Below are 22,822 nucleotides of genomic sequence, written 5' to 3'. Positions count from 1 at the left end.
TGATCCTGCACCCTACCTTTATAAATACTGGCTTTACAATGGAGATGCACTTTTTTGAGCTTGTACTCATCACATCAATCCTACTCATAAATTAATGGTTACAAAACCAGTTATTTCTGAAAATTTTAGCATGTATTCTTTCTCAGTTAAAGCAAACGTATGAGAAATCTTGCATAATTAATAGATAAAAGGTAGTACTTGCCTTAGAGCCTTCATTTGTAATAATTGGTTATATGAAGGTATACACTGAATGATATGTACTCATGCTGCGTGACACCATTTTCTATAATTAGTACCACTAAATATGAGGTGGACATTTCTGTAAAATGTAGACACTGCCAAATATAGTATAGCCAAGCAGTGGTGTAACTTATACCTAAGTTTCATGTTAGTTCTTGGATACCAGTTCAATAGGAAAATACTTCTGCTTCGAAAAAGACACTTGATATGTAAAATCTCTTAGTTTAGATTTTCTCTTTTCCTCTTTCCCTACTTACCCTCCTTCAGGTTTATCTTTTCAGGGCTATTCACCAAATAGTGCTTGTATGCCCATGATAATTCCTAACCCAGCCTTGCTTAGCTTTCCACTACCTTTAAAAACAGAGTAAAATAACATAAAGTCACATAGATTTTAATACACTAAACTGTCTGAAACTCCCTTTCAAATTCTTGCTTGAAGTTGCTTTTTATATTATTTCTATCTACCACAATATAGGTAAGACTTGAATTCTGTATTTAATTGTATAGAAGCTTTGTAGAATGTCTGACAGGTTTTTTTAGAACTTGTTGATTCATTGCATGTCTTTATAAATGTTATTCTGTAGATTAAAAGAGGCTAAGGAACTTGGTGGTAATTCAAAATGAAAGTAGTGAAAGGGGTTTGGTAAATCAGTATGTAAGGAAATATTCTTACATATGTGTATGAAATATAAAGGAGTAGGTGCATGGACTGCAGAGAATTTCAGTTATCTAATTGTAAGGGATTTTATGCATTTCTGGAGTATTTACAGTAATTCTCTCTAAGTACAAAAGGTAACATAAATTACTGAGAGATTTTGATCACTAAGAAAGCTACAAATCCTACAGATAGAAATGGCTGCAACTGTTAATGGTGTTAATTTATTTTTTTTATGTTACACTTACAAGCTACTAAACTGAAAATGTTCAGGAGATCTTACTGTCTGCTATAGTCATCAGCATTGTCATGTATGCAATAGGAAATGTTCATTCCATTACATTTTTTTAAATGTCTTGTGTTTTTTAGACCTAAAGACTGTCTTCGCTCTATTATGAAGAGAGTGAACCATAAAGATCCTCATGTTGCTATGCAAGCGTTAACGGTAGGTTCTTTTTAATGTAGTGATTTTTCTTCCTGGAAAGTTATATTGCACAAATCTGAGTTTTAATCTTTCTTTTGTTAGCTTCTAGGAGCATGTGTATCAAACTGTGGCAAAATCTTTCATTTAGAAGTCTGTTCAAGAGATTTTGCCAGTGAAGTAAGCAATGTGTTGAATAAGGTAATGTATTGCATTGATTTATATATTTCATCTCTAAGTGAAATCAGAGTTGGGTTAATCTGAAAGTGGGATGGGATCTACTTTTGGAAGACTGGAAGGGGGCTGGGGGAGGTGGGTAAGCATAGATTACTGAGAAGACTGTGGCTATCAGAAAGAACTTCCTGAATGCCACTTCACAGTAGTTACCTAGGTATTCTGTTTGGGGAGGTGTGATGTGTTAATTTATAAATAAACTAATTCATCTTCACATTAAATGACAGTGGTGAAACATTAAATACAAATGTGAAATGGAGGTAATACAGGGCTTCAATGTAACCTTATTTTACTTTATTTTGGGCCTAGCACATATTGTACTAATACAAATATGATGCTGGTGTACTATTCTCCCTTTCTAATAAAGATATCTTTGAGTGCTAGACTCGACTGTAAAAGAAAGTGTCTATATGGTGTATATTGAATTACATATGAAAGTACTTTAAATTAAGAACCAATTTCTACATTATTTAACTAGTTTCTGCTGTTCGTGCAGGGTCATCCAAAAGTTTGTGAAAAGCTGAAAGCCCTTATGGTGGAATGGACTGATGAATTCAAGAATGACCCACAACTTAGTTTAATATCTGCTATGATAAAAAATCTTAAGGAGCAAGGAGTTACTTTCCCAGCTATTGGTTCACAGGTACATTAGATTTTTGTGGTTGTTCTCAAAGGGTATCGCAAATTCTTTTTATGCTCAGCTCTGTATTTTACAGTTTGTAGTCTTGGATTCTAGAATGTGCTTGGCAAACAAAATGAAAACTCTCTTGTCTTAATAAAACTTTTCCTTGAGAAGTGAAATGCTCTCACTTACCTTAGATTTTTATATTGCAGATGAATACAAATTGAAGTGGTGAACTTAATGCATTGTCAGTTTTTTGTTGGATTCATTTTTACATCTTTCACTTTTGGTTAGGCTGCTGAACAGGCAAAAGCAAGTCCAGCTCTAGTTGCCAAAGATCCTGGTACTGTAGCCAACAAAAAGGAAGAAGAGGATTTAGCTAAAGGTAAGTACATTTACTTGCTGACATGAAGCATATATTGATAAATATCAGAAAAGCAAGAACAAATGTTTTGCTTCCTTCCTCTATGTGAATATGTATTTATGGATTGGGGTTATGATTTCTATTCCTTTCTTTTTGTACTCTTCTTGGAGGGTTAGAGATTAAAAGTATTCTATGAGTAAAAAAAAATATGAAAAATTTCCGATTTTTACTTTTTTTCCCCTTACCAAAGTTAAACAAGTCTTCAAAAATCTCATGTTAAGGACATACCTCTACTGTGGAAATGTTTAATGCAATTGCTGTACTTGGATTTTCCCTCTTTCTGGGGCAAGTGAAGCACACTTGTTTGCATTTTATATATTTGATGGAAGAAGAAAATAAATATTATAAGTTGTATGCAAAGTATTCTGGGTATACTACTTTTATTCCTTTGAATATTGTTTCTATAGTATACCTTAAGCTTTGATTGCTGTAAACATAAATGACTGTTAAATGTCTCACATCAGTCCCCGTAAACAAAACTAGGATAGTTTCTTCTGATTTACTGTTTTACTAAAGTATATTTAAAAGTCATTTAATGATCCTATGCCAGATACATGTGAAGAGTTATTCTTAGAGTGGTTTGATATTTATGGTTGAGAACTGTTTTTTGAGGTCAAACTTCAGCATTGTAAAGGCATCAAATTTTATGTCTTGTACCTAGGATGGCTTTGGGCTTAAAGTTGTAACAATAGCTGTTTGCTAAATGAGTGAAGTTCTTCAACTAGTAGTTGGTGCATGTTTGCAGTTTCTCATCTTAGACTTTTTTTTGTTTAGCTATTGTCTAATATAACATTGATTTGTTTAAATCACCATTAGCCAATCTGTATATGTTACTAATGGTTTCTTCAACAGTCAGTCCATCAAAGTCGGTTTAAATCCGTGTCTTAAAAGTTCATACTCTGCATGTTTCCTAATGTTTGTTTTCTTTATTTTTGTGTCCACTCTGTCCCTTGTTAAAAATGATCAATTTTTTTCCACAAACTTGGAGGGGCTTAATATGAGTGAAACCTTTCTGCTCAGTCAAGCTTTACTAAAAATGACCCAGAAATGTGAAATTATTTAAGGAATGATAGGGATAAAAAAAAAAGAAAGGATAAAATTTTGCTTGTCTAAGCAAAAATAATTTTGTTAATTATGAATTAAGGAGGCTCTTCTTTACTGGGAGGGTGACCAAGCACTGGCACAGGTTTCCCAGGGATGTCATGGTCTCTGTCCTTGGAGATATTCACAAATTGTCTGGACACAGTCCTGGGCAATCAGCTCTAGATGACCCTGCTTGAACAGGGGATTGGACACGATGACCTCCAGAGGTGCCTCCCAACCTCAGCCAATCTGTGTAATCCTGTGATTCTGTGAATCCAGGCTAAAGACTCCTGTCTAGCAGAGAAACACTGTGTACTGGAACAGCTGTATTCTTTTAATGTTTCAAGCAATTTTTTTATGTTTAACATAGTGTAAGATGTAAAGTAAGTATGTAGATATTTTACATCAGTTCAAGGTTATAACAGTAATATAATAATAAAAAATGGATTACTTCACTGAGTTATTCCATTTGTGCTTAAGTGCTGTTTATTCGTCCTGTCCCTGTTAAAAGCCTCAGTAAATCTACAGGTAGAATTGTGCTCTCTAGTTGTAAAACATCTTTTTGTTTTTTACTGTTATTTCTAAGGGAAAAGCAGAGGGTAATTAAAATGCAACAGGAATAGAATTATATGAAAAGTTTTCACAGAATTAAATCTTCTTATAACTCAACCCATTTTTATAGGGAATTTTCATCTGAGTAACTCTTCTTTTGCAGCTATTGAACTGTCACTAAAAGAACAAAGGCAACAGCAAACAACACTTTCCAGTTTGTATCCGAGCACCTCAAGCCTTTTAACAAACCACAAACATGAGGGCCGAAAGGTTCGTGCAATTTATGATTTTGAGGCTGCTGAAGACAACGAATTAACTTTTAAAGCTGGAGAACTTATAACTATCCTTGATGACAGGTAATTTATATAGAATGTCTACTAGAAGTATATTAGACTGTAAAAACGATTTCGGGATAATGATATCTTCTATGTACAAGCATACCTTGGAATACCGTTGCATGGAAACATATTTACATATTAAATACTTTAATTATCTCCTAGATTTTTTACAAATAAATATAATTGCATAAAAATTTTTGTATATACACAAGAATACATTCTCTGTGTATACACAAGTTGTATTTATGTACAAGTAATATAAAAGCCTTTTCTGTGCAATTCCTAGGAAAATTCCATGTGAGTATGGGTTTTATAATGTATGGGGTTTTTTTTGTTTTTTTTTTTTTATCTTTAGTGATCCAAATTGGTGGAAAGGTGAAACTCACCAGGGTATAGGATTGTTTCCATCTAATTTTGTAACAGCTGATCTTTCTGCTGAGCCAGAAATGAGTAAGTAACATTGTATTTATGTATATATGTTAAATCCTGCCATTGCCTAAGGTATATTTTTGCAGTGATTTCGTTTCCCTTATGATGGAGTTCAGTTGCAAGTTTAATGTGATAACTGAAGTAAAACTGAGGAGCTCTTGCTATGATCTCACAAACAGTAGACATACCTTTGTGTCAGACCAAGGTTGCCCAAGCTGGCTTCTGCTTTCTGTTCTGGCTTTGTCAGTGGTTTCCTTGAGACTCATCAAATCACTCCATTGAGACCTGGATAAATGTAGGCATTAGTAGCTTTTTGTAGCTTTTTTTTAAACTGCCTTTTTGCCCGGTTGCAATGGTACATAACTAATTGAGGTAAAACTGAAGGCCCCTGGGCAGATGTGAGTCAGATTACCAGTGTTCAAATAGTTCAAGAAACCTACATACTGTGGGTGTGTATGTGTGCATAACGGAAAGAGGGGTTTTCTGTATAGTGGTTATCTATTTGTATCTATTTATATCAGTCTAACCTACTCTAAATATTTAATAAAAATATTAAACATTAGAACCAATTCCTGTAAATCTCATGGGTTTGTGAGATTAATCTCCTGTGATCTCAATTCGAGGGTGCTAAAGGTAAGAGCAGGTCAGCAGAATTATATGCCGTAGCAGTCATTTGTAATATGTTTAGACTATCTAGTAAGAGTAATATAAGAGCAGTGTTTGGCTTTTTTGTTCTAGCTTCCTCTACAGAGGAATGAGATGCTTTGCAGATATGATTTGATGGAGAAGGAATAGTGAAGTTTGAGAACTTTTGATTCTGTACTTTGCTTTGGGGAAAAGTTTGTCATAGATGATTTTATCACTTTTCTCTTAAACCTGACTCATTAGCCCTGTTTCTTCCAATCACTCTTTCTTAGTCTTTTTTCCTGATGACTTAATAATAAGGATATTGTATGCAGGGAGACTATAATAAAGACATTTATTTGATAAAACATGTTTCAGTTGACCTTGTGTGAACTGTTGTATTTTTTTAATGCAATTTACAGATTTGTGTAAGAAAATTGTTTTTTTGTGGATTTCAAATGTCAACAAAATACTAATTTTTAAAATTTTCACAGTAGATGTTTCAAATGACAAAAACCTAGGGAATATGCTAGCTATATTATATTTGTCATTGTTTGTTTATTTTTATTTTATAAAATTAAGTCTGGCTGTTTGTCTTGCAGTAAAAGCTGAGAAGAAAACAGTGCAGTTCAGTGATGAAATTCAAGTAGAGACAATAGAACCTGAGCCTGAACCAGTTTATATTGATGAAGTAAGCATGCTAAAAGTTCTGATTTTCAACTGCTGGTACATTTAAATATGTGATATTTAACCCTTTCATACTGTACTTCAAAAGCAAAAATCAAAAGAGAATGGGAAGGGAAAGTTGATTTAATTAAAATAAAAAGAAATCTGCAGTATTCTCATTTCTTCAAGAATCTTGAAGCTCTTAGGAATTTCTGAATTTCTGATTTTACATCTGTTTACCTCCAAACTAGAAGCTTGATGTTGAGTGACAAATTTCCTTTCAAATTTTACTTTAAGTACTTCAGGATACCTCAGAGATATCCATCTTGGCTTCTGTCTTAAATTTATTTCCAGTATAACCACCACCGTCTACCCTCAGAATCAAAGATCTTTCTATCTCTAAAAACGAAATGTTTTTCCCCTGCCTTTTTTTTCCCTTGACACAAGTTCTTCACTTTTGACATGAGAAATCAGTTACTGCCTCCCTAAAGTCCTATTAAAGTCCCACCTCAAAAATTCTTCTTCCCAAGAGATATTAGTTTGTAATCCACCAAAATAGCTATCTCAGGCCTTCCTTGAGGTGCCTTGCAGGTTTTGTCTTCTGTGAGTCCGTGTTGGTTTTTTGTTTTAGTGTCTTCTTTTGTTTTTAAATTTGCTGTAGTATAATATTTAAGAAAGTAATTCATTTGGCTTTTCCCTTCCTTTCCAGAGTTTAAGGAGGACAAAACATGGTTTTATTTTCTACTTTGATACAACCTATATAACTCTGACCTGATAAAGGCTATTTATTTGATAGCACTCATTTAAAAAGTGATTTAAAATCTTTTACGTATAAGGTTTCATTAAGCAATATAATTCACTCTGAGACATATTTTTCAAAGTTTATGCCTGTTCATTTTCTAACCTTTGGTATTTTTATTATAAGAGGGTTGCACTTAAACTAGTTAATCAAGGATGACTTATTCTGAAATCAACCATGCAACCCCTCCAAATATCATCTTAAAAAAATTGTGTGTGTGTGTATATATGTGTGTGTGTGTATATATATATATATACACTCATATATATATATGTATACACACACACACACACACATATATATATAGGTAATGACATGGCTCATATACTGAATAGGCCCCATCACTTAAAAATGCAGGATAGATTTTCAGTGAATTTGAAGTACTCTCTCCATGTATTCTGTCAAAATATTTCCACTAATCCCACTAGGTGGTGTTATTGCATATGTAATAAAAATAGAAGCTGTTCAGAAAATACTGTTTAGAAGGACTTCTAGGAATAAAGGAGTATTCTGCACATTCCACTTGTTACTACTGTTGATTTTTGTTGATTGGCTTTTCCTTGTTAAAGCATCTTCATTCCTATAAAGTAGCATGTATGATTTGTATTTTCTTACTGTAGATGATTCTCAAGTGCCGAGAGATCAAAATGGCTGTTGTAAACAGCTGCTTTAGTTTACTATCCTGAAAGTGCTAATTTCCTGCCTGCTGTATGTGCCCTAATTATACAACTTGTGTTCTAGGATAAAATGGACCAACTCTTACAGATGTTACAAAGTGCAGATCCATCTGATGACCAGCCAGACCTCCCAGAATTGCTTCATCTTGAGGGTAAGAAAGTACTGTTTTGTTGTTGTTGTTTTCCTCTCTAGTAATTACCTACATCGAACCAAACTGAAACTAAGTTGAAACTACTTCAGCTTCATGTCCATGCAAGAAGCATGCCTGAGAAAAGAGCCTGAGCCATAATTCTCTTCTCACTTCCTTTCTTCCACATCTAAGAGACCAAAGTGCAAAATGTTAACTTAAGACAAGCCCACTCCTCTCTCAAGAAAACCATTTTCTATATTCTGTTCCTTTTCAAGACCCAGAAATATTTAATTCAATCATATTCAATCATTATTTTTTTTCCTTCATAGAGTAGCACAGAATGAGTGGCAAAAGGCGTGTAAGAAAGATTCCATGAGAGGAAGCAGAAATACTACTGAGGTTTAGAATAGACCTGTGGGTGTCTCATGCTTTTCACTTGCATGTGTATTTCTGTAGGAGTTGCATATTAACAAATACTTTATAGAATGCTACAAATTATGCTAATCTTTTAGAGTCAAATTATTCAGACTACCTCTTCACAGAGGCATTATAGACCATTTTACCTGGGTTGATATATGCACCAAAATTTTTGGGAAGGAACTTGGAGAAGGAAGAAAAGAAACTTACTGATTATGAAACAGAACATAGGCTTAAACTGACAATTCAGATAGGACCAGACTTTGTCAAGAAAATGGCAGGTTCTACATCTATCTAGAAGTTAATCATGGAAGTGTATAGGTTTATAAGCTTTTGGGTATGTCCCATCTTTCCACACCCATCTGGTTCATTATGCCTGTAAATGAATCCTGTTTTAGGAACTGCACATCAATGAACTGTCTGCACATATTCTAGTTCCACTAAAGCTAAAGAGGGGTAAAAAGAAATATGACCAGTTTTATTCTTTCAAGTCCCAAATATAGCTATAGAGGCTGTTGTCTAAGAAGCAGATTGCCTGTATCTGGTCCAGGACAGAGGCAAAGAAATTAAAAGGTATGCTTGTCCACCAACCTCCAGATATGGCTTAGATTAGGATTTCCTTGCAAATGCATCGTGAGATCATTAAAACACTGCTGAATTTTATATTGAATTGTGCGACTGGTCCTAGAATCTGAAAGCAGTGGTAGGGTCAGATGATTGCTCCTCAGCTACCTACAACAGCACTTGCTGTAGTCCTGCAATGCCAATACAAGATTACTTGCTCTATACTTAAGTAGGCCTTGGTGAGCTACTGTTTTTGGCATAGGTTCTGGGAATTTTGTTACAGATATGTTTTGAATCCTTGATTCCTACCAGTGGTGTCAGGTGCTGATAATTATTTGACAGAAAACCCACTTAATTTTCTTCTGCCAGCCACATGTCCAGTCACAAATTCTTTAAATTGGAGAGCTCATCCTAACACGTTTGGGAGCCCAGGGTTTGTGGTTGGCAACAGTGCAGTCATCATGTTAGCATACAGACATGTGAGCAATCCTTGTCATGCCTTTTACCACACTTTATGCTGTACATAAAAATAGGCAGAACTTAGACCAGGTTTTACATCTTTTCCCAGTATTTCTGTCAATGTATTATTGATTTGAGGTTCAAAGAAGTAGATAGGTATCTCTCATACAACTCCTCATTCACCTGGCATTGCCTTTGAGGAACACAATAGTAGTGCCCTTTCGTGTATCATGGCCCAGACATTTTCAGGACCTTCTTTATTCCTAATATCCAAAACTTCCCTTTTAGCTTCCTTGTCAGTTTATTTTACATTTGACAAATTCTGTCTTTCTGTTAGTTAACTGTGGTTTGCTTGGCAGTTGGGTGAATCCCATGTCCTTGTGCTGAAAGGAAGCAGGGGGTACATTTTTGTTTATTTTAATGCTTTTCTGTTCTACTTCTGGTAAGCTTTTGTGTTGGTTTTTGCACGTTAGTGGTTTGAAAAAGCCCCCCTCCCCCAATTAGGGTTCTAGTGAGAGAGAAATGTGCTAATAGTGTCTTTGACGTGCAGGTGATTGAATCATTGCAACCAGTTTTCTTCTTCATTGTTTTCATAGATAGTCTTTTTGTAGTATTGTTAGTTGAGCATGACTTGCAGTGGCAAATTTTCTTCCTTGAAGAAGAGATCACCTCTCAGATTTACTTGAACCTTTTAATGCAAAATAGTTTCAGTTTTATGCTTCCTGGATATTAAATGTGTTTTGCTTCACTTTATTTTAAAATGTACTTTTGAAATTTTACCAGTAGTGAAAACTTCAGCTGGATCTCATTCTTAAATTTTTCATGATGCTCCCTCTCTTACTATAAATTTTTGGCATGCAGATTATAGTAATGAACTAAAAAAAATGGACTAGCATCTACACATTTCTGTCTTGTCATTTTTTTTTAAATTGCTTTCTGACTTTGCAGTATGGAAATGTTTATTATGCTGTTATATTTTAACATCTTTCTATTCTAGCAATGTGCCACCAGATGGGACCTCTCATAGATGAAAAGTTGGAAGATATAGACAGGTAAAAAAAAAGTCATGTATTTTGACTCAAATTAAAATTCATTCTTAGAAATACCAGTCTTATTACTTAATGATATCTTAATTTTTATGAATATTGGCAAAGAAAATAGGTGTACTTATTAGTAGTTTCTCCTTTGGAAAGAAGTCTGAAGGTTTTTTTCCCCTAGTCACATAATATTTTACAGTATTGCGCCATTTGATGCTCTTGTCAGACATGACTTCATAGCAAGAATATGTTGCTTATTACACCTCATGAAATATCTCTGTATTGTCTGTTCTATACTGAAGTTATCTAAATTGTAGAATAAACTGGAAAAAATATATTTTCTAGGAAACATTCAGAACTGTCAGAGCTCAATGTTAAAGCAATGGAGGCTCTTTCTTTGTATAACAAATTGGTGAATGAGGACCCAATGTATTCCATGTACGCAAAACTACAAAACCAACAGTATTACATGCAGTCATCTGGTGTTTCTGGCTCTCAGGTATGTCTGTAACCTTGAATAGCCATTGACCTTATCAAGTGCATACCTACTGAGCAGTGTTTTCTCTCAACAGAATATGTAGACAAATAAAAATAAAAATGTTTTATTTCAGCTGCAAGCTTTGGATGTTCTCCTTTTGCAGGTTCTAAAGCTTTTAGTTTTTGTCTGTTCAGCTCCTTTTGATCAAGGAAAAAGCCCATCCTGGGCTTTGAGTTGTACATAAAATTAAAAATTCAAGCTGCCAGGGCTGTGCATAGTTGGTCAAAGAAAGTAAAGAACTGAGGGAGTACTATTCCAGGTTAAGATTATGCCCTCCCCTATCTACTCAGAGATAGCCATCAACTTGGAAATGCTGCCATGAAAGAATTACCATTTTTAACTTCAGTAGTTTAAATTAGAGGAAATTAAAGGTTTGAGAGGCTATCTTTAAGGTCTGGTGTCAGATATTAAATAGCAAATTTTCTTGTATTTTATTTCTAATATTCCTTTATTTAACTTCCTAGGTTTATCCGGGGCAAACTCAAAGTAATGCATACTTGGTAGCAGGGAGTGCACAGATGGGCCATATTCAAGGTTACAATCTTCCTCCTGAACAGCTCCCTTCTCTCAGCCAAGGCACAGTTACTCCATCTGCCAGCTCAGTACTGCCTGGTCAGCCTGCACAGACATCTTACACAAAGTAATTTTAAATATTTTCCTATTCAAGTTTAAATCAATTTAAACATAAAGGACTACAGATAATTTTTAAAGGAGACTTTTTGCCTTACAAAAGTATAACTATAAACACAACTGAAAGATACTTTATTGCAATTATTTCCAGTGTGCTTTTTATTGGTGTCATGTATTTGTTAAAAATTCCTGTCAAACTTCTCTAAATTTCTTTTATATAAAAAAATAGAGAAAATTATATAGACATGACTTAGTAGTAACCTTTAATATACATTTAATGATGAAATTTATCTGCTGCTCTGGCTGGCTTAGCGTAATTTCTGTATATTCTACAGTTCTTTTTTTTCAAATATCTTACCATAGAAGAATGGGGAGAATTCTGCTCATTTTGGAAAAGAAGTGAACGGGCTAGGATTACTTACTAAAGCTTATGCAGCTTACCCATATAAAGGATTTACAAGAGGCTTTCTGCATTGGGTAGATGGCCAAAGATGCTAAGCTTTGGTTAAGCTACCTATATTGTGAAAAACTCTTGAATTGGCTTTAGGAAAATATTAGGGGATTTGGGTATTTTGGGGTTTTGGTTTCTTGGTTCTTTTTTTTTTTTTATATTACTGTCTGTGTAAAGCAATTTTATTCTATGAAGTTGGGAGAGACATTCATCTTAAGTCATTAATATATTTGATAGTTTCTGTCCCCTAAAGTTACTTACTTGGTATAGTAAGGCATACCTTGATAAAGTGAGTTTCTGCATACTTCACCTGACTTGTTTTGCTATTTAAAACAGTTGGTTTGGTTTATGAAATAGTTCAGTTGGGTTTTGTTTTTTTCCATGAACAAAATGGAAGATAGATGGCCCCATCTTTCACCTGGATTCCATGTTGCACCTTAAAATAAAACAAAAGTATAGATTCACAGTCTAATTTTAAATCCATGGGAGGTGTGTTTAAATCTGAGGAGTGTGTTTGAGTTTTAATGGGAATACTCATTGACTATGGTTTTAAATATGCAAGGTGTCCCATGTTAAGAGATTTTTGTGTGTATATATAGAACAACTGAAGAAGTAGTAAATTTTTGCTGTTCTGTTGGTAAATTGTTTGTAAATTTAACTTTAAATTTTCATTTTTTTTCAGTGCAATGGTTGGTTCTGTTGCTGGAAGTACTTACTCTAACCAGGCTTCAGTGTATAGTCCACCACCTGCTACTGTTGATGTTGCTGCTTATCAGAATGCTGGAACTAATATGTCCCAGGTGCCAAACTATAACTTAGCATCTACAGCTCTGCCACAGACAGCAGGCAGTCAGCAAGCACCTCCACAACAACCACAGCCTCCACCACCTCAACAACCACAGCATAGTTACTCACAGAAGGCTCTACTATAGGATCCAGGACTTCTGATTCCTAATCTTCTTTAACCTCTGCTAAAGGCAGTTGGCGATTCTATGAGTTTCTTCCTTTAATCTCTTAAACTTTGTTTATTCTCAGCTTAATAAGAATCTCTCTTGGTGAACAAGTTCAATTTGCACTGACTTTTTAGGATTTTTTTTTTAATTTTGCAGAGGAACTGATATATTTAGGAAATTTACTTCCTTTTAAAATGCCTAAAAATTGGTACAAGATTATTTATGTATGGTAAAATTGGCTAGTCTGTGAAAACTCAACATTTGCAAACTGTTGTGGCATATATGTTATGTACGTATAGTGTGTGATTGCAGTAGTGCCCATTTCATATAGCTGTGGTGGTTGTGTGAATATATTTAACACAATGTTTAAAAATAATTTACTATTTTATTTTAATCATGAACTGACAACCATATTTCATAGTTTTGTGTAGTTTTAAGACAGATGTGATGTCATTTTCCAGTGCAGGAATAGCAGTAATTCTGCATATCATGGTTACAATTACGAGCTAGGGTCTATATATGAATTTACAAACTTATCTGAGTCTAGGTTTCACTACTTCTTGAATTGAACACAAGTGTATCATGACTATTAGATAGCTTATCTACCAAAGTAAACTTGTTAACTAGTAAGTGATTTGGGGGGATAACAGCAAATTATGATTCTGCTTCGGACGTAATTAATAACTTAAAACTACTATTCAGAGGCTGCTAAACATATGGGACCATGCAACAGATCAGGATCTTGCATTTTGTCATGAGAAGCATGTAATTTATTTTTTCCAAGTTGTTTTTTACAATGAGAACTAGAACTATGTTCTATGTGTGTTGGTAGAGATTACACCAAAGAAAGACAGAGGAATTGAATTGGAAGAGAAACAATGGAGTTTTAAACTGGAACACACAACATGAATTACACTATTTTATTTGAATCTTCTTAATTAGAACATGGAGAATTATGGACATTTAAATCACTTTGCTGAACAAACCTTCAGGGCTTCGTTTTATCTCTTGTGGCCTTGCTTAGCAATTTGTTCTGTTTACTGTTCTGACACAAACACTTCTGCCTTAAATGTCTGTTTCAGTTTTCAGTTGTACCATTTGAATTTATCAGCCCTTCTATAGTATCTATAGTTTATGAAGCATCTCATTTTAATCGACATTCAGGTTACTTTGAATTGTCTTCTGCAGCAACATGTATTAGCCTGTTTTAAACCCTTATGTTTCTCAGTAACTTAGTGAGCTGGCTCTTTAAGGCACTGTATTTTCTTTCTGTGGCTGAGGTGCTACAAAAGAAACATGGTAATTGAAGGCAGCATTTTAGGTATGCTTGATCTGAGTTTCTTTTACAGAGACTGTTGTTATTTTGCATTTGTATTCAATCTAGTAATGTATCCTGGTTTTGTCTTTTCCAGCTACTTTAATTCCTCTTAAAGCAATACTAGATGGCTTCAACATCAGATCTATGTTTTTAGTCTTGCTACTGTGTGTCAGAAATTGTTTGCTTGTATGTACTTTATTTAGTGTGACGCTTCTGGAATTAAATGTTGCAATTGTACATTATACTATAAAATGACCTCAGTTATCCCATACACTCCTGCATCTGTTCACAGCTACCTAAGATGCCTTTGTTTCACTATTTTAATTGACACTGGTGTTTTGCCAGATGCTTTCAGATGACTACTTTGCATAACTTTTGATGGGGGTGGTTACAAAACATGCCCATAGGTGATCTGTTCCAGTTGGAGATGTTCTAGCCAGATGATTGTTCTAATACTACTATTTTCACATTTTTTTTCTCTAGAATTCTTATGCGCTCTCGCAAACTGTCATTAATTACTTCAGTACTTGGTAGCATCACAAAAGCCTGTGGAATTTGAGAAGAAATACTGAGGAAAAAAATAATAATCCAAGATATTGTGTCATAGATAATTTTTTAAGGATTGAAGAGGTGATCTCTTTAGAAAAGACATATAGTATAATTTAGTGTTCTCTGTATGCATTCAGTACCTTATTCCAAAATCAGATATACAATGTGTATAGAAATGTATAATTTATACACAAAAGTGAAAATAACTTTTGATTCTATAGTTCTTAGTCCCTGATTCAAAGAGAAGCTTGAAGCATCGAGATAGTGTGGCTGACATTGACTGTTGTATTCTTAGGTTTTCACATGTTGTGCCACATGTTCACTAACAAGAGCCTGTGGAACTTCTGTACAGAAAAGACCCAGCAAACATACTTTTTTTTACTAATTTGTCTTTGTTTTTAAAATTTTTGAAGTCTTTTCTTGACATACAGAAATGCTTGTTCCTGGTTTCTCATTTGAATGCTGAAACCTTAGGTATATCTTAAGTTTTTCTGCTTTCCAACTTGCTTATTTTGGGCATTCAGTCATGTTTATGAAAATTAAAATCACCTTTCATTTATATTCATCATGACCAAAAAAACCACTTGCTAAATTCAATGCCCCTCTAAATTCAATATAATGAAAGTTTTGAATAAAAGATGGACACTTTCTGTTTTCCTTCCCGCCTTTATTAAAGTCACTGCTCTAAGCTATCCCCTGTAACAGACTGGGAATTTTAGTTGATTTTGATTCAGATTTCATTGTCTACAGCTGGTGCAGTAGGTCACTATTTTTAGGTTCAGAGTCTTAGTGCTTCTGCTGCAACCTACGTTTTCCATTTCACATGCAATTTTCTGATTAAATTAAATTTGGAGCTGTGTTGCTTTATGTTGATTTTTCTCATCAGAAAAGTTAATTTTATCTTCTTGCTTGGTTGTGTCCTATATACTCAATACTCTAAAGTGATGCCTTCTCCTACCTTGCTAGATGCTGTCATTGCATGAATTCATTCAGTCATCCTCTTGTATTCTCTGTTATAACTTAGAAATTTTATGTCAGTTCAGCTCCTCTCTGTGGGTTTGGTATCATGAACGTGGAGATGCCATTGCTGGTCCTTCTCTGCCGTGATTGATTCTCAGATTCCTCATTTATATATTGTTTTGACCAAGTTCATGTATGTTCCACCTTACTGTGGTATTGAACACGGAAATGTGGGTGAATGGGGGAAAGTACACATGCAGCTACTGTGTGGAAAAGCTTTTTAGCAATTAAATAAAATGTGAGAAAGTTAAACTATTTGAAAGTTAAGAATCCTTGGAAATGTTACTCGTGTTCCAATAGAAGACCTAATTTTTGAATGCCTTGTTTCTTTACATGTAAATTGTTGATGTAAGGCTGAAATGTTTTCAAAATATTTTGTATAACCCTCTGTCACTTAACCCTTTCATTAAGGAATACAAAAATGCTAATTACCTACAGAAGGGGTATTTCAGTAACTTGGTTAGCCTGAACTGGAGCAAATTCTGGAAAGTGCCTTCTGTGCATTTCACTTCTACAAGCAAAACTTGTTTACCCTGTATATCATCTCAATTTATGTGAGCATAACAAAGGTGTTAAGATTTACTGTAAAACATCCCAGAAAAAAACAGAGGCAGCATGTTGAAATTTGCTGTATTGATGTCATGGCAGTGTGTTCCAGAGTGCTCAGCTGCAGGAACAGTCACAACATATTTGTCCACCTCTGTTTAGTAAATGGTACTGGTGTAGATGTGTACTTAATGTCATTGGCCAAAACATATATAGACAGCAGTAAAACAACAGTAAAAAGGAGCAAAATATAAGAATTACTGCAGGCTTCTCAACAGGTGTGGGGCAGCACGCTACCCTCATGGTACAGTTACTGTTCATGAACTTTGAGTCTGGAGAACTGAAATGAATTTGAACTTTAGAAAATTCTGGCAGATTGAAAATGATTAGATATAATGAAGGTGATAAATTTGCTCTTAATACCATGTACATATTTTGCTGATTAAATCTAGGCTGCTATTATAGTTCTCTGATTTCATCTAGATGGCAGGAACATCAGATTTACACTGGAGAACTGCTTAATACCTCATTCTCCAATTTTTTTCATGTTTTCTCTAATATCACTTACTTTATTTTTCACTCACATTCAATGATATCTCTGCAGTCTTTACATACAAAGGTCTTACCTTATTCCTTCTCTGCTGGGTTTCACAGAATGAAAAAGGATATCTCTAATTAGAGCAGCTACACTGGCACTTTGAATTACACAACTGCAGCTTCCTTTGGAGAAGATGCATGTATCTATTTTGAAGAACAAGGGAGCATAATTTTTCCAGTTAAAACCTTGGAGGAGATATTTTTAAAGAAAAAGGTAGAGTAAAAGTTACAGAAACCACCATTACTAACAGCAGGCAGAATCATTTTTTTCTCTGTTACTCAATCTTAGTAAAGCTGACCGACTCCACACTACAGCTACTCCTTTCTCGTTTTTGGCTGCAATGAAGAATAGTGACCTTCATACATAGACTGTCCAAAACTGTAGGAAAACATGGAGAAGGCCTTGACATTTGAACTTTTTCCTTCAATGTAAAAAACACTATCTACATTTTTGAAGCCTTGTTTCTTGAATTATGATGGTTGGGTTTAAAAACATTCCATTTGCTACTATGTAAAATTGCAGATCTGAAGATCCCTTTTTATGCTGCTACCTTGGCAAAAAGGTGGTAGGGGCTTTTGTTCTTCTATCCTGCATGTCCTTCTGGAATCCAAATAATTTTTGTCTTTGTCATGAAAAAGAAACCTGCTGCAGTCTGCTTTGGTTTTAATAAAGTGTACACAGTAGCAAAGTGCATTTTTGTTTGGCTTTGTTTGTTTTGATGCTCCCTTTGATGTTGGCATATGTATATATTTAGATATACTACACTGTTGTACAAGAATTGTTTTAGTAAATAACACTATTTGTAAAAACTGTTAATTGTTTTTAGTATGAATGCAAAATATTAAAGTTCGAGTATTTAGTTCATTACGTTGCAAAGTCAGTTTATAAATTTAATGGAAGAATAATCTGAAAATTACTTCCTTTGCTGGACGGGTTTTTGGTTGTCCTGGGTGGAGGGTTGTGGGTTTTTCCGGTATGATGCTTACTCACAGATTACATTATTTTTGCTTTAAAATCTGTCATTAACTTCCTCCAGCTAAACCTAAGTAATATATTGTACATATTACTTCAAGTATGCTGCATGTCCACTTTTGGTAAATACAGCATGAATATTTTAAAGGGATTATAAAGAAGAAATGAAAACAACTGCATCTATATCATCTAATGTATACATTTGGTTACAGATGTATGTAGCAGATACTATGGTAGCCTAACAGTTAGTTTACACAGTCATTTGACAGTTAATTCCATTTCTCATGACAGTAACACAAAATAGCGTAGAACTTGGTGGTTTATCTATGTGAAATGAGTTGAGCATCAGGCTAAAACCTGATTTATGAATATTCAAATACTTAAAATGCTGACACAGTTGAAACTTAATAGGCTTGACAGCTGTGTTCTTAAATCAATGTTAAACGTAGATTTCTTGCTTAAACCAATGTAAACATCTGAGATCACTGTGGGACTTTGGCAGCAGTATCAGTTTGGCCTTTTCTTAGGGTCTCTTCCTGAAAATGTGAGCTAAACACCTTAGGACAAGAGGTTATGTGGCCAGTGGGTTAATTTAATATGATAATTTTTGTCTTTCAAGAGAATATCTATTCTTTGAATCATAGAATCAACCAGGTTGGAAAAGACCTCTGAGATCATCAAGTCTAACCCTTCACCCAACACGGCCGTTGTTACCAGACCATGGCACTAAGTGCTACATCCAGTCTCATCTTAAAAACCTCCAGGGATGGTGAATCCACCACCTCCCTGGGCAGCCCATTCCACTATCTGATTACTCTCTCTGTAAAAAATTTCTTCCTAATATCCGACCTATTCAGTTGGTAGAATTAAAAGTCCTACAGATTGTATAGAAATTAGGCGTGCATTGTTTTGGAACAGGGAGGGGTAATTAATGTTGAATTTACCACCCCTTTTGGATGGAAAGCATTTCTGTTGAGATGCCTATGATGAAAATAGTTTGAGAGTTTGTTGTGTAGTATTTAAAGTTTGTTGTAAAATCTGCTGCCCTGAATCTGCGTAAGAGGTAAAGTAAGCATCAGTCTGTATTTAAGACAATGAAACCAATTATCTTCACTTAAACTTTTAAAGAACTGGTTCATATGTAATCTGTCTTCATAGCACTCACTTCATATCACGTTATGAAGCTGGGGACCTTAATGAATTGCCTTGCTACTGTAACTGTTTTCTGAAATCTTATTTTACTCTGTTGCAGGATAGACTTTTATCTCTCACAATACTTGTAAATTTAAATTATCTGGATTATTTTCAGTCGAGGCTGTTTTGGTTGATACTGTTTGGGATCTATGTTTTAAGTGAGAAATGAGAATTAAGCCATTATGAGAGAACTTGTGGAGGAACTTCCACTGATTAAGGCTGATTTGTACTTTTTAAAATTCACATCAACGTTGGGAGTATTGTGGGCAACATGCAGTAATGCAGATAATCATATGGAGTTAAAACAGGCAAATAAGTATTTCAAGTTGTAAATTTAGAGCATCTTTAGAGTATAGTCTTGATACATAAGGAATCTAGTGATTGTAGTATCTCATATTTTGCTTTGACTTTGCCTAACTCTGTTAAACATTAGTTTTGAGTCCTTATGCATGCACCTTTGATCTCTAAAAAACAGTGCAGGTTGGTACTTATGCCCCATGTTCCCAGAATTGGTGACATCTACTACCTTAGCAGTTGTACTTTGGACCCTCATAGAGGTGCAGAATCCAGCAGGAACATGTTGGGTGGTTGGTAGATTCTGTCATAAGTGAGACATTGCTCAATAGAACAAACTCATTGACTGGTCAGTGTCTCTACTTACCACTTTCTGGCTACAGGAAGCACACATACCAAGAGGAAACCCTTCAGTGTCCCCATGCTTGGACCGCTCAACTTTATACTATAACACTTTTGTAAGATTGATTTACTAATAAGGAAACAAATCTTCCCTGCTACTGAAATCACACTGGAATCTATTTCTAGCCAGTTGTGATGGCTCTCCCCTGTTGACTCATTCATCCTCAGGTATTTGTGGATTATGCAGAGGTGTTTTATTTCGCAGTCTATGTGCCAGACTGATTTACTGTGCTTCACAAAGGAGTGTGAACATTTAGATTGCTTGGTTTAAAGGCTTTTAGACTTGCGAGATTTCCCCCAAATTAGCCTTTTTCTTTCCCTGGTGACATGCTCTCATAGCTGATGCTGTTGCATTGTGGTGAAGTTAGGCAAACCCTGCAGGAAATATCGTGTGGCCAGAGGAATATAGGTAATATAATGATTTTCATAAAAATATGTTGGTTTATGTAAGAACAAATAAATCTTGGCTCAGCTGAGGGCAGCGAAGTCGTGGTTCTCTGAACCTATGTATGAACACAGGGCCAGCACCAAGCACCTCACTGAAATGTACTATTGAAACTTGTTTGTTTGGGTTTTTTTCAGAGAAATCAAGACTGGTGAGACTCTTGTTAGGAGTGTGTTTGTTCAGAGGGCTCTCCTTCCTCCTGGTGTGGTGAGAAAAACAAATAGTGAAGAATTTTTTGCTTTAATGGAGTTCACAGTCTCACTTTGTAAAAAATTTCTTGCAGCTTCTGTGGAATCAGGATTTACATTATCTGATTGTGTGGATAATGACAAGTAAGATATAGGATTCGTAATTTTTAAAACTCCTCCTGCTCACTTATCTATAAAGTAGGGAATTTTAATTAAGCAGTTTATTTTAGTAAGTTTGTTCTCTCAAAACAGATGTGCTTTCTACTCTTGAGCACTTATCTTCTGGATAATCAAGGTTTCCTGTAAATGGTGGCTGTTCCTTCCAAGGTCCCTCTGATCACTTCAGGGGGCAGCTATTTGTCCTAGTTGCTTAAGTGAGTTCCTAACTACCTCTTCCAAGAACTAGAATCCCTTGAATTTGTCCATCCATGGGGCTCAAATTGACACCAGATTTGCTCCTCAGATTTCTTTATTCCAGACAGATGGTAGGTAGCAAGCAGTTAATTGTATATCTGTAAATATACTGACCTGAGCAGCATTCAGTGGGATCCTGTGCTGCAGCAGCAATGCAAAGAGTACAAGTGCCAGCTCTCCTGTATATACATTCCATGTAGTATATGTATTTCTTAATGGTTATCTCCTTTCATATGCTTTCTCATGCTCGGTCCTTAGAGTAAGCTTGCCCGCAAGTACTAATGGTTAGTTAATCATAAATCTAATTAATTTTCTATATCTGTCTATCTATCTTTGGACATTCCCATTGTGCAGATTGTCCTTCCACAATAATACAGGTGTCTTATGGAGCCTTTTACCTTGTTTTCTGAAATGCAGATAGTGCCAATTGGTAACCTCTGAAGTACTGTCTCACTCATCTCTGGTTTGGTCACACAACTGCTATAATTGGGCTTTGTATTTTTCATGTCTCTGCATGTCCTTTGTCCTAGAGGGTATTCTTTACATGGCACCTTGCCATTAACTTTGGATCATTGTTTTCTGATTCACTTTATTTTCTGTTCATCAGTGGTACATTATCACAAGGATATTGGCCAGATATCAACCCAGGAAGGGAGCACCTCTGTTCTTGTGGAGCAAATTTTAGTTCCAAATGGTTCAATGATACATGCTGATAGTTGCATCCTACTTGCTAATTTTATTCATTGCAGGATTCAGACACACAATTACTGTAGTATGTGTGGCAAGTCCATCATAAACTTTTATGTGTGGTTTGCTTTTAAAAATCATAGAATCATAGAATGGCCTGGATTGGAAGGGATTTTAAAGATCATCTACTTCCAAACCCCCTGCCGTGGGCAGAGACACCTTTCCCTAGACCAGTTTGCTCAGAGAGCTATTCAGCCTGGCCCTGAACACTTCCAGGGATGGGACATCCACAACTTCCCTGGACAACCTGTTCCAGTGCCACACCACCCTCACAGTAAAGAATTTCTTTCTAATATCCAATCTAAACTTACTCTCTCTCGATTTGAAGCCATTCCCTCTTGCCCTGTCACTATGTGCTCTTGTAAATAGTCTCTCTCTATCTTTCTTGTAGACTCCCTTCAAGTACTGGAAGGCTGCAATTAGGTCACCCCAAAGCCACCTCTTTTTCAGGCTGAACAATCCCAATTCTCTCAGCCTTCCCTTGCAGGAAAGGTGCTCCATTCCTCTAATCAACTTGATGGGTCTTCTCTGGACTCGATCCAACAGGTCAATGTCCTTCCTGTGCTGGGGACCCCAGAGCTGGATGCAGTGCTCCAGGTGGGGTCTCACTAGGGCAGAGGAGAGGGGCAGAATCACTTCCCTTGACTGTCTGCACATGCTGCTTTTGATACAGAGTCTGATTATGTCTATACAATCCAAGAGATGATTCAGCTTTCATTCCAGCTAGACCATGCACTTGACAGCTTTTGTAGTCTTGTTTGTTTCTGCTAGAGGCTGCACATTCTTTGAACTCTGGTTTGTCACTGAGGATTTCATATGATGGATGGATGGATGGATGGATGGGGTGGAGTGGGGGAGAATGTGGGTGAAAGAGAATTGTTAATAGCATAAGAGCAGTCTATTTCAACTCCGAATTTATCAAAGTCTATGTCTAGGTTTTTCAGGTATTAATTTATATCTTTCAGAGTGAAAGCATGTCCTTCAAGAGCATAAGTAATTTCTACAACCTCCTGAAAAAAAACTTTCTAAATCTGCGACAAATGGGGATGTACTTCCAGAACACCATAGACTGCTTTGAAAGCAGTGTTTTCTTTATTCTACAGTGAATTAATGTGAGCATCCAAATTCCTAGTACTTAGAAATGATAACTTTTTAAGCATTACTGAATGGCTACAATTTTTACAACACAGA

The 22,822-nt window shown here is 35.4% G+C and overlaps 1 protein-coding gene across 1 annotated transcript in view; it reads left to right on the top strand.

Moving 5' to 3' along the window:
• Window positions 1–17,839, top strand: part of STAM (signal transducing adaptor molecule) — a 33,743-nt gene extending 15,904 nt beyond the window's left edge. Inside the window, exons 3-14 of the mRNA XM_027695622.1 lie at window positions 1,265–1,340; window positions 1,422–1,517; window positions 2,047–2,193; window positions 2,467–2,557; window positions 4,395–4,587; window positions 4,925–5,019; window positions 6,225–6,313; window positions 7,829–7,916; window positions 10,333–10,387; window positions 10,718–10,871; window positions 11,375–11,550; window positions 12,674–17,839. Of these exons, the coding sequence (XP_027551423.1) occupies window positions 1,265–1,340; window positions 1,422–1,517; window positions 2,047–2,193; window positions 2,467–2,557; window positions 4,395–4,587; window positions 4,925–5,019; window positions 6,225–6,313; window positions 7,829–7,916; window positions 10,333–10,387; window positions 10,718–10,871; window positions 11,375–11,550; window positions 12,674–12,923 (1,510 nt within the window). The 3' untranslated portion in view covers window positions 12,924–17,839. The remainder of the gene's footprint in view (window positions 1–1,264; window positions 1,341–1,421; window positions 1,518–2,046; window positions 2,194–2,466; window positions 2,558–4,394; window positions 4,588–4,924; window positions 5,020–6,224; window positions 6,314–7,828; window positions 7,917–10,332; window positions 10,388–10,717; window positions 10,872–11,374; window positions 11,551–12,673) is intronic.
• Window positions 17,840–22,822: the final 4,983 nt, after the last annotated feature.

This window comes from Neopelma chrysocephalum, unplaced genomic scaffold (assembly GCF_003984885.1).
Source record: "Neopelma chrysocephalum unplaced genomic scaffold, ASM398488v2 Primary Assembly neopelma1_102, whole genome shotgun sequence".
In the NCBI taxonomy this organism is placed as follows: domain Eukaryota; kingdom Metazoa; phylum Chordata; class Aves; order Passeriformes; family Pipridae; genus Neopelma; species Neopelma chrysocephalum.
Note: the sequence above shows the minus strand (reverse complement) of the source record. Positions and strands in the feature narration are given on the sequence as shown.